Here is a 10950-nt window from a genome sequence, read left to right as displayed (position 1 = left end):
ATAACTAATTAGTGACAGGATCATCGGATTATCCTGTGTAAGCTGAACTTTGCAGTTTCCATGTCTTAAAAAACATCATTAAAAAAATGTCTTTGACGATCATCTGCTTACTGAAAGTGAAAAACTATATCTGTCATACACTTAAATGTGTAAACATATATAAGGTGGTGTTATCTGCTTTCTCTCAGTATGATTTACTGTCAGAATGTTTACTCTGTATTGAATTTGTGTGATTAAAGGAGGCACAGCAGGTGGTCAGTACGATCATAAATATACAGATACTGAACCTTTTCAAAATAAGACCTTATATGTAGACACTCTCAAAGCATTTCATTTCTTAAAAACATCCGCCTTACTTTCTTATCGAGCACTGCAAACAAAACAATAGTCTTTTATGTAGGAGTTCCTGGTGTTTTACACAAAACATGCAGCAGATGGAGCCATTTCAGTGGGTAATTTTAAGCTTGGAGGGTCATCGCTTCTGACATGTTTCATGCAAACTCTGTATAGATTTAGAACCCAGAGCTAGGTGATTAATTCAAGTCAGTACCACAGCTGCCACTTGTATATTTTGCCTGTGATTATCATGCGAGTTAATATTTCTTCGGGGCACACATGTAGGCAGCAGGAGCTGCGGTCTGGATGCTAGATCGGAGTCTGAACGTTTCAAAACAGACTTTTCATTTTTCATACCAAGACTGGATCTGTTTATTCTAAATATATTCAAAAATTAACCTTTCAAACTGGAAAATGTCACACTGGTGTGGATGATAAAAAAAAAAAGAATACTGCTGTAAGGTCAGGGGAAAGAATTAACTGGCTACAATAATGCTTTTTAGGAAGAAGGATGTACACCACAGTGATGAGGTGCATAAGAAGGGGAAAAGGCGAAAACTGGCCCTAGTAGGTCTAAGGGACAACCCCCACTACCTTGAACTCTTTATCTTGTGGTTTTAGAACTGAAGAAACTGAAGATGAGGTGAACCATTTGTTGTTTTCAATTAGTGGTAGAGATAGTGATAGAGAAATCACTTACGTAAATACAATAATGGTAAATGGCCTGTATTTGTATAGCGCTTTACTAGTCCCTAAGGACCTCAAAGCGCTTTACAGATTCAGTCATCCACCTATTCACACACACATTCACACACTGGTGATGGCAAGCTACATTGTAGCCACAGCTGCTCCGGGGTGGCTGTGGCTACAATGTAGCTTGCCATCACGTAAAACATGTAAAATGTATTTTTTGGTGTGTCATAAAAATGATACAATATCTTTCCCCATTGGACCATGTTGTGAATTTGATCAAAAGTGACACTAAATATTAAGAAACGTGCTGGTGAAGGGCCCTGATTGACTTCAGGGCTCCGTGCAAGTACCCACTGTTCCCACATAGTAGTCCATCTATAATTTTTAAATTACAGAAAACTCTACAAGTTTAGGTTAATTTATCACACCTAAGACAGGCACCAGATCGTTCAGGATGGCACAGCTGTTCCCTCTTTAAAAACAGTGAAGAGGACTGCCAGGTGCTGCAGAAGAAGTACGAGCAGCACACAGCGACAAGTTTGGGACTAATTGCACCTGCAAGTGTTGCCTTCCATCGCTGAAAAACAATTTTGCATTATTTGTGGTTTCGCCTTGCAACTTCAGAGGAGTTTATGAACCATCCTGCTCCCCACAGACCAGACACCTCCACATCCTCCACATCTCAGCTTCCTGCCGCTCAATGCAGCAAACCAGCAAAGAATGAATCATTTTGCACGGCAGAGTCAGTCACCGGCAAAACCCCACCAACAGGTTCCTTCACTGCCTCTGAGGTAAGTATGAAAGCAGAGCTACGACAAAAGCCCCTCTGCCAAAGTTACCGGAAAGCAATTCATAAACTGCCTTGAAAGTGGATCATGTTTTCATCACAGAGATGGTAATGAGTGAGCTGTCGGGCTGAACTTAACCCCCTCCGTCATCAAATCAGCTCAGGGTACACACGATTAAAACCATTGGGGTTTATTTTACAGTTAAGGGATGTTGAGAAAGCTGCTCATTAAATCTGTCATAATTTATGTGGAAAGCCAAAGCAGACACAGAACCCAGTATAAATAAATTAAATGGTTTATTTGGATTGTCTGTGCTCCTTTCCATTCTGATTGGTCTGGTCTGTCTTGTTTTGGTTCCTTTCAACTGAATTAAATTCAATTTTATGTTATTTATTTCGTGCCAAATCACAATACCAGTCACCCCAAGGCACTTTATATTTTAAGCTAAAGACCCAACAATAATACAGAGAAAAGAGAGAAAAAACCTCAACAATTAGATGACCCCCTATGAGCAAACACTTTGGTGACAGTGGGAAGGAAAAGCTCCCTTTTAACAGGAAGAAACCTCCAGCTGATCCACGCTCAAGGAGAGGCAGCTATCTACAATGTGACCATCAACACTCCTAGGCTCCAACCTTCGCTAGCTCGCTGTGCACCCAACCCCAGTGCCTGTCCTGGAGGGTGGTGAACAGGGTCCACAGCTCCATCCAGACCTGGCCATTAGACACTGCCTTAAATGCTCTCCTCCTAGTTCTGGCTCCAAGAGGAGACCGCGGTTTCCCACTTCCAAGCAATGTTGTCCCGCACTTGGATGTGTCCAGGTTTTCCAGGCAAATCCGAGTAGGAGGACGCCCCAGGGTAGGGCCTAAACCTGCTGGAGAGATTATATATATCTCAGGATCTCCATGGAGGAACTGCAAAGTGTTGTTTTCCTCCTTAGCCTGTGGCAGTTGAAGGCCACAAGGCTGAAACCTTTGCATTGAAAAAATAAGTGTCACGTCTTTTCTTTGAATTTTGTGTCTTTTTGCTGCTTCCTTACCTTTGAACTCGTCATCATTGGATTTACATGATTTGCACAGGTGGGCATACTGGGAACGAACTTTTGTGTTTTTGACCTCGGCCTGGATAAGCGATTTGGATTGAACTCTTTCTGCTTCCTCTTTCCCCCTCTTCACGCAAAGATCCACTTTGTATCACATTTAGAGTGAAAAATGGTGTAAAAATAAAAATAAAACAATAAAAATAAAGTATTTTCTCTGAACAGTTGTAGTTGACGTGCTCTGACTTTGTTGGTCACAGCAGTTTCTTGGAGTCCTGCTGGGAGAATGTGATGATTGTTAATGGTCTGCACTTATATATCACCTTTTAACCTCAGCTTGCTTCATAGTGTTTCACATTCACACAGTTCTCCTTTTGTATGAATCAACGTTCATTAGTGAGATGTGGAGGACTAAACCAGGGTGTGCTCCTCTTGCCGTTTCCATTCTTTTTGCACAGCTAACTCAGTCAAGGGTCGTATTTCCCTCATATCGAGCATACAGACATGCTTTTTCTAACTCTTGGCAAGAAACTTAATGAGCTTATTTCCCCAAATGCTGAACTTTCCCTTCAATGAACCTGCAGAGTGTGATGTGCAGATGTGTTCTGCCAGCACGTTTAGAAATGCACAGCGCCTGGAGCTAAACACACTTGGGTGTGAGATGACTTTCTTTAAATTACGCTGCTACAGGAGCCTGTAAGATTCTATCTGAATTGCAGACCCTCTGCATCCACTTCCTTCTCCCTTTACTTACATGCAGCTGTGGCATTTATATTCATCACTGCTGGGGTTGGGGTGGGCTTATCAATTCAGCATCACAGATCATGGTAATCTGCTCCACAGATATGAAAATGGTCCTCCTGCAGCCAGCAGAATATTGCAGACACTCTTGCCCTGCAGCTCTTCATTCTGATGTAAATGGGAGGCAGCCTTGCAGGTTCAAAGAGGGGGAGGGGAACCAGGGGAAATGCAACTGAGGGAATTCTTTGTGAGGCCTGACGTAAATCTCAAATGTTCTCAGGGCTGAAAACAAAACAGCATGAGTGCTTGCACCGGTCACTGAGGCCTCTTCAATAGACGCACCTTCAGCCACACAAAGGCGTCGAGGCCTTTTACACCAAACTTCCCGAACATTCCCCCCTCCTCGTGCTGGTCCCCAAATCTACACTGTCAAAAGCTGCTGCAGCCGAGGCGAGCCCACTCCCGATGAAGCCCGAGGTTGTGTTATTAAACTTTTTTGATGGGTTGAAGAAGAGAGTCCTTCTGTCGGTCTCAGAGGACTGACGGCCACTGGGAGCTCCCTGGCTGGCTCTTCTGAGTGTATGGAGCCAGTGTACATGGTGGCATGTGGCTGGGATTAGGAAATTTCACTGTGGATTAAAATCTTTCCAACGCCTCCATGGCCTCTTGCTGAAAGAAAGGAGTCTGAAGGTCCTGCAGAGATCCAGTGAGCACTTTGGGCCCATGGTCTCACGGAGCAGGTATGTCCCAACAAAACTTTTCTATTTTTCTACAAAACTGAAGATCTAAAGCTTTACTTATTTCACATACACATATATATATATATATATTATCCATAGTGTTTTTAGGGTGACTGTAGCTGCTTGGAAGAAAATTACCTCCGTTTTCAGTCATTCACCTCCATGAATGACTGAAAAAAAACCAGTTGTTAAAACGGTTAAATGTTGAACAAATAGCTCTTAAGATACAACCTGTGGTTATTTTCAATCTGGGGTAAACTTCAGTCCAAAAATTTGTAACTTTTAAAGTTTTGGGTCCTTTTTGCCATCTATTCAGTACGTCTTATGCAACACTCAAAGTGGACCACGCGGTACACGCTGCACGGTACATACTCTGCTATTTAACGACCATTCAGATCAGTTAATAAGTACAATGTATTTGTGCATACATAGGTTGTATATTATCTTGTTATACTTCTATTCTAATGATAAAAAAGGAAATTCTCTACCTGTTATACCCTCGATCTCTGAATTTTAGTCCCCTTTTCTGTCTTGTTCTGACATTTGTTTACTGGTTAAGGCTGTATGGTCAAGGTTGAACGAGCCTGGTGCAGGTTTTACATGTTTTATAAGAAGACCAGAACAATGCATCTGTGAGTGGTCTTTTTTTCTACTGAAGAATACATTGGGGGGGCAAAATGTAATTTACAGTGCAAGAAATGAGTCTGGGTCACCTTACTTGACAGGAATCTATACATTTTCTTTTTACAATTTTTTTTAAAAATATACTATAATATCTCATATTTGAGTACATAAAACCTTAATTAACAAAACTGGCTAAAACTGTATGATCATATTGCTCATATATTTCTGCTTAAAACCTGTTTTTTTATTGCTCTATTTGTAAATCTTCATAAACAAAACTAAAATCCATCAGATGCATTACACTTTTATTTTTTTAAAAAAGGTTCAGTAGTTTGCTGTGCATCATAGTTTTTTTTAAACAGGTAAAGGTGTAAATGTGGATTTGTGGAGGGGCTATTCTCAGTTCCAAATTCCTGTAATTAGTATTTACAGCAGCAGGGCATGTGTATGTGTGATTAAATCTAAATTAAATGTAGTGTGTGTGTTTGTGGTAATAAACTGAGTGGTTAATTGATGTTTCTAATAGATTTATAATGATAATGGAGCTCCGTGTCACACGGGAATGAGCAACAGGCCAGCGCAGAAAATACTTGTTAATCAAAATCGAATCATTATTTGTTTTAGTCTTTAAATTAGATTTTCTTGGTAGTTAGACATGCATGGAAACACAGATCACTAGTGTAACACACTGACTTTTGCCCTGTTTGTCTATGTGGACATTAAATCTGTCAAATGTTTTTTTTAATATTATCTGTGTAAGGTCTCAGCTAACTTTCTCCTCATTCTAACGATAACGTTAAACGATAGTACACTCAGTTTCTGTCCCAGCGGAACAGTGAACGTGAATCTACTCTCTTGGTCTAATTATTTTACCTTAAAGTAACTGTGTGTACCTTTTAGTACAGTACAATTTCTTCTAGATTTTAGGTGCAATATCAGGAAAGAGTCTTTGTTTGGTCAAATACAAAACATTTAATGCTTAGATTTTAAGATTTTACACTCTGACAAGTTTCATTCTGTATCTGCTTTGTAGTTGTGGGAGCTTTGAGCCATGAGTAAGATGAAAAAAAAGCATATTATAAAATAAGGGGCAGCATGTACCTAATTTTGCAAATTTTTAAACTAGTTCATTTAAATACAAGTCTGACCTTTTAAGGTACAAAAGACAATACTAAAAACAAGCCCTGACAAACGTAAAACAAAGGTAATAAAAGTAGAATTATCAAACAGTAGAATAAAGGTACTAAAGGTGGAATTATCTGAAAGAAGACTAAAGGTACTAAAGGTCATAGCGGTAATAAAGGTAGAAATATGTAAACTGAGAGGGTTTTTTTTTCTGAATGTGTAGGTGTTGCATGTGTGATTTTGCAAGCATTAACTTCCCTAGAGGAGAGTTTGTACTCTCTAATACTTAACTGTATTTGTTCCTCCAGCTCCAGGATGTTCCAGCTGCTCCAGGGTCACAACCAGCCAGCTGGACAACGAAACCACAGAACCCGCCTGGTCACCAAAGACGGGCACTGCAACATTGAGTTCGGGAACATCGAGTACAGTAACCAGTTTGCGTACCTGGTAGACTTCTGGACCACCTTTGTGGAGATTCGCTGGCGGTTTGTTCTCCTTTTGTTTGTGGCTGTGTTCACAGGCAGCTGGTTCATTTTCAGCCTGTTGTGGTACTGGATTGCAAAGAGCAACGGGGATCTCGCTGGACAGAACCGCACTGAAGGACACATCCAGTGTATAGACAACGTTAACGGGCTCACAACGGCATTCCTGTACTCGTTAGAGACCCAGACCACCATTGGGTATGGAGGCAGGGCACTGACTGGCCACTGTGCTGGCACGGTGGCTCTAATTGTCATCCAGTCTCTAGTTGGGGTTTTTATCAACTGCTTCATGTGTGGTATCATCCTAGCTAAAATCTCCTTACCAAAGAAAAGGGCAAAGACTGTGACCTTCAGCCACACAGCTGTCATCTGCTTGAAGAAAGGAAGTCTGTGTCTCCTGATCAGAGTGGCCAACCTTCGAAAGACCTTACTAATCGGAAGCCAGATCTATGGGAAGTTGCTGAGGACAACGACCACACCGGATGGCGAGACCATCATCCTGGACCAGGTGGATATTGACTTCATGGTTGATGCTGGCAAGGATAACTTGTTTTTTGTTTGCCCCTTGACCCTGTACCATGTGATTAACAGATCGAGTCCTTTCTTTGATTTGTCGGCTGACACCCTTCCTCAGCAGGACTTTGAATTGGTGGTCTTTTTGGATGGGACAGCCGAGTCCACCAGCTCCTCCTGTCAGGTCCGAACTTCCTACATCCCACAGGAGATCCAGTGGGGATACAGCTTTCTGCCGATTATCTCCCGCACCAAGACAGGAAAGTACCATGTGGATTTTTCTAACTTTTCCAAGAGCGTCCGGGTCACCACTCCACACTGCGTCCACTGCTTTGAGGCCGACGTAGACCAGAGAAACCACAATAACCACAGCCAAGAAAATCACAATAACCAGCTAAAGAGGGGGATTGATAACCCGGGCTTTCAGGTGATTGACATACATGACTCTGTGGATGTCACTACAATGTGAGCTGGTAGAAAAGGAGCCTACGCTTTCATTGAAACTGTGAATCAGAATGTGGGAAGTAAAGTGGTAAAAGCTGGCGCCTATCACTTCCTTTGAACCAGTTTCACTCTAAGTCAGACTGCACCGGCGAATAAATATTTGGTCACGGTGAACTATTCAGCATCTGAATTGTTGTCAGCTCTTTTTCCTTAAACAGAACGAACATCCACAGCTGTTAAACTGTTTGAAAAAAAATCAGACAGAGTGGGAGTTGCTCATTGAAATCAAACCTCTGTTGGGACTTTGAATAGGTAACGTCAGAAAGATGGATTGTAGCTCTGACGCACAGAAAATGAAAGGGGGTAAAAGAGCAGATGCACAGTGGGTACTTCTTGAGAAGATTAGGACCTGAGCCTGTTATAATGAAAAGTGTGTGCCTTAAAGGCTGCAGGAGGAAATAAAAGGTAGTGCCTTTTGAGTTTGCATATTATTTCTATTACAACACTAACTTTGTGGTGTTTTTTGTCATTTTGACAGATCCTGTATGCCTGAATAATTAGGAAACTGGGATTTTAACTGTGACCAGTCTACATTTTGTAGATCATCCTGTGTAACGCTGTACGCTAACTTCTCAGGGAAAGTAACATCCTTAGTTGGAATAAAAGCTTTTTCACAATTCACTGACTTACATTTGATTTTATTGCACAATTTGTACTTTACACATTGAATATTTCATCAGAGTGTGCTATAAACAGAACTGAAATATACCACAAAGATGTAGATAATATAACTTCAAATTGACTGATTTATGCGAAATGGGTGTATCATGTAGTAGATGCATTGTGCAGTACTGTGCATGCAGAGATAGGACAACCCTTAGTAGTTTGGGAGCTGGTGATCGGACTCCCAGGACCTTTGCCCCTGAGTGCCACCCCAATCCACAGTTGAAGGAGGCCTTATACCCTCCTATGAGTGACGGGTCCACAGGAGAAGCAAGCTAACGTAGTTCTGGTACCCGACTGGGGCGTCTCCCATGTGAGGTCTTTCATATAGCCAGGAGGAGGCCCCCTGGGCAGACCCAGGACATGCTGGAAAGGTCTTGGCTGGCTCTGGAACACCTCAGTGTCCCCCGAGAAGAGTGTCGACTGCCTCCCCCTTCACAACCCAGACCCATGTAAGTGCCAGAAACTGGATGGATATAGGATGTCTATCATTTGCTGACGAAAAATTAAAGCTTTTTTGTATTGCAACAGCTTTTGATAGTCATTCTGCATTAGTATTAGTATTAGTATAGTATTAGCTTGAGTATAAAGGATTATTTCCCAGATTTCATGAAACATAAATGAAATGTAAAACATAAGAGGCAATGAGGACTCATCCTGATGACTCTGTATAAGATGTTCGTCACATAGTCATGTTCTCCTAAATTGATGTCTGTTTTCAACAATACATAAAGATGCCAAAAAAGCTGAGACAGCTGGCCGAACCACCAAAGAAGATCAGACCACGGCTAGGATCAGTGCCATCTTACATTACAAAGAATTCATTCAGCAATAAAGACGGTTTTTTGTTGTTTTTTTCTCTCCCAACTGTCCCAGTTCTGCCAGCAGTCTCTCATATTCTCAGGGATGTTTGAAAAGGTTCATACAACAAACTTTTGATGTTCACACTTTTCCCCAATGCCCCACAGTGTACTGATGGCAGAAGACAGAACCGACAAAACAACATCTGATAACATTCATCCACCGTTTCGGGGTGGATTGATGGACCTTGTTATGGCAGCACCGCGTCTCTGCAGGTGTTCCAACAGCAAGGCAGGCTGTTCATTTAAGACCGGCATTCGACATTTTTGTCAGTGAGGAAGTGACAGACTTCTGAAATGGCTTTCATCCCATTTGGATTTACAGAGGCAAGTTTACTGGGCTTCATCTGCATAACAATGAGCAGAACTGCTGAAAGAGATCGGCACAGTGAGTCTGAAGCAGCTGAATAGAAAAAATTAAGTAGACAGAGATGAGAGAGCTGAGTGGAAGGTGCAGAAGCTTTTGTTAATCTGGTAGAGGCCTGATTCGTTTATAACGACGCACTTTATCCCCCAGTGCCATGGAGATGGAATAATTACACAAAAGCACTGCTTTCCTTGGTTACTGTTGCTATGTTTGTCTAGTTTTTATTTAGAGGATGTTGTTTTAAAGTTCTGGTCACAGAACTTTGAAGTTCTAGAACTTCTGAGACCTACATAAGGCTTTAAGACCAGACCTGGGTATTGTACAGCTACATCCTGCCCTTTGGTTGTCCCTGACACTGAATCTGACTTTAATGCACTTGTTCAAGGCCAAATAGGCTACATTTCTCTAACCGAACAAGAAAAAAAGAAGTGAAGACCTGCAGAAGCAATTAAACTACAGACAAAATAGTAACAGCACTTGTATAAAGTTAAAAGTCTATTAAAATTTGCAAAACGTGGACAATTTTTTTGCAATTGTTGATTAAATAGTGATAAAATTTTGGCATTTTTAACAATAGCTGTTTCACATTTTCATCATTGCCTAATTGTAACATTTATTCTTACCAGTCTCATCTCATTGGCGCCGTCCTCCACAACAGTCTCAGTTCCTACAAGCTTAGGAAGTCATGCAAAGACATTCAAATATAACCTGTAAAATCACAAAGTTATGTAACACAAAATGCTAATGTTATCAATGGGCTGTTAGCTTGTTAGCATCAGCTTAACATACATTTGGCTAACTGTTGCTGGAGTTCTTATGCAAGTTGGAGGGTGGATTTAAAAATGTAATTAGGAGGTTAAGTAATTTCATTATATATTTTCTCATTAATCTTTGGTTTTTTTAAATGATGTATAAGAATTAAGAACATGCAGCTGTTCCCAAGAGTACTTTGATGCCTAATTATTTTTGATAGGTCATATTTATACAGTAGGAGGCGGGGCTTAACTGACATCAGACTAGTAAGAAAAAAATGCATTGAGAAAGCAGTGAAGTTATAAAAACTTTATATAGGGATTTTCTCAAGAAAATGACATGAAAATTTAATACCAGAATGTAGCCTTTGAAAAAGTGGGAGGTCAATGTTGAGCTCTATGGAAATCTATGGCAAAACCTTTTAAAATAACTTTTTCTTTTCTATTCATTTGATAAATTATGGTTTTATTTAGTGTGTGGGTCGTTATTTTAGTAGTTAACACATGCACCTAATATTTTGAGAGTACGGTAGTGATGTTATTTATATGAATTATGACAAATTTACATTCAAGACTGGCTACAATGTGCAGATGTGACCCATTTTTCTACAACCATAAGTAATGCTCGCTTTATTCATCTTTTGTCCTGATTTATTTCTTTTAAAATTTGCATTTTTTTTCTAATTATGCTATAATTTGCTGTGATGCAAAACAATAGATCCA

General features: G+C 40.6%; 1 protein-coding gene across 1 annotated transcript; it reads left to right on the top strand.

Moving 5' to 3' along the window:
• Positions 1-3824: 3824 nt before the first annotated feature.
• LOC102313312 (ATP-sensitive inward rectifier potassium channel 1-like) lies at positions 3825-8747 on the top strand. Its single transcript, XM_005916041.2, has 2 exons — positions 3825-4337; positions 6395-8747. Exons 1-2 carry the CDS (start codon positions 4321-4323, stop codon positions 7548-7550), a joined length of 1173 nt encoding a protein of 390 aa, XP_005916103.1. The 5' UTR covers positions 3825-4320; the 3' UTR covers positions 7551-8747.
• Positions 8748-10950: the final 2203 nt, after the last annotated feature.

Source organism: Haplochromis burtoni, unplaced genomic scaffold (genome assembly GCF_018398535.1).
Source record: "Haplochromis burtoni strain Fernald_Lab_line unplaced genomic scaffold, NCSU_Asbu1 Contig_17, whole genome shotgun sequence".
Taxonomy (NCBI): Eukaryota; Metazoa; Chordata; class Actinopteri; order Cichliformes; family Cichlidae; genus Haplochromis; species Haplochromis burtoni.
Note: the sequence above shows the minus strand (reverse complement) of the source record. Positions and strands in the feature narration are given on the sequence as shown.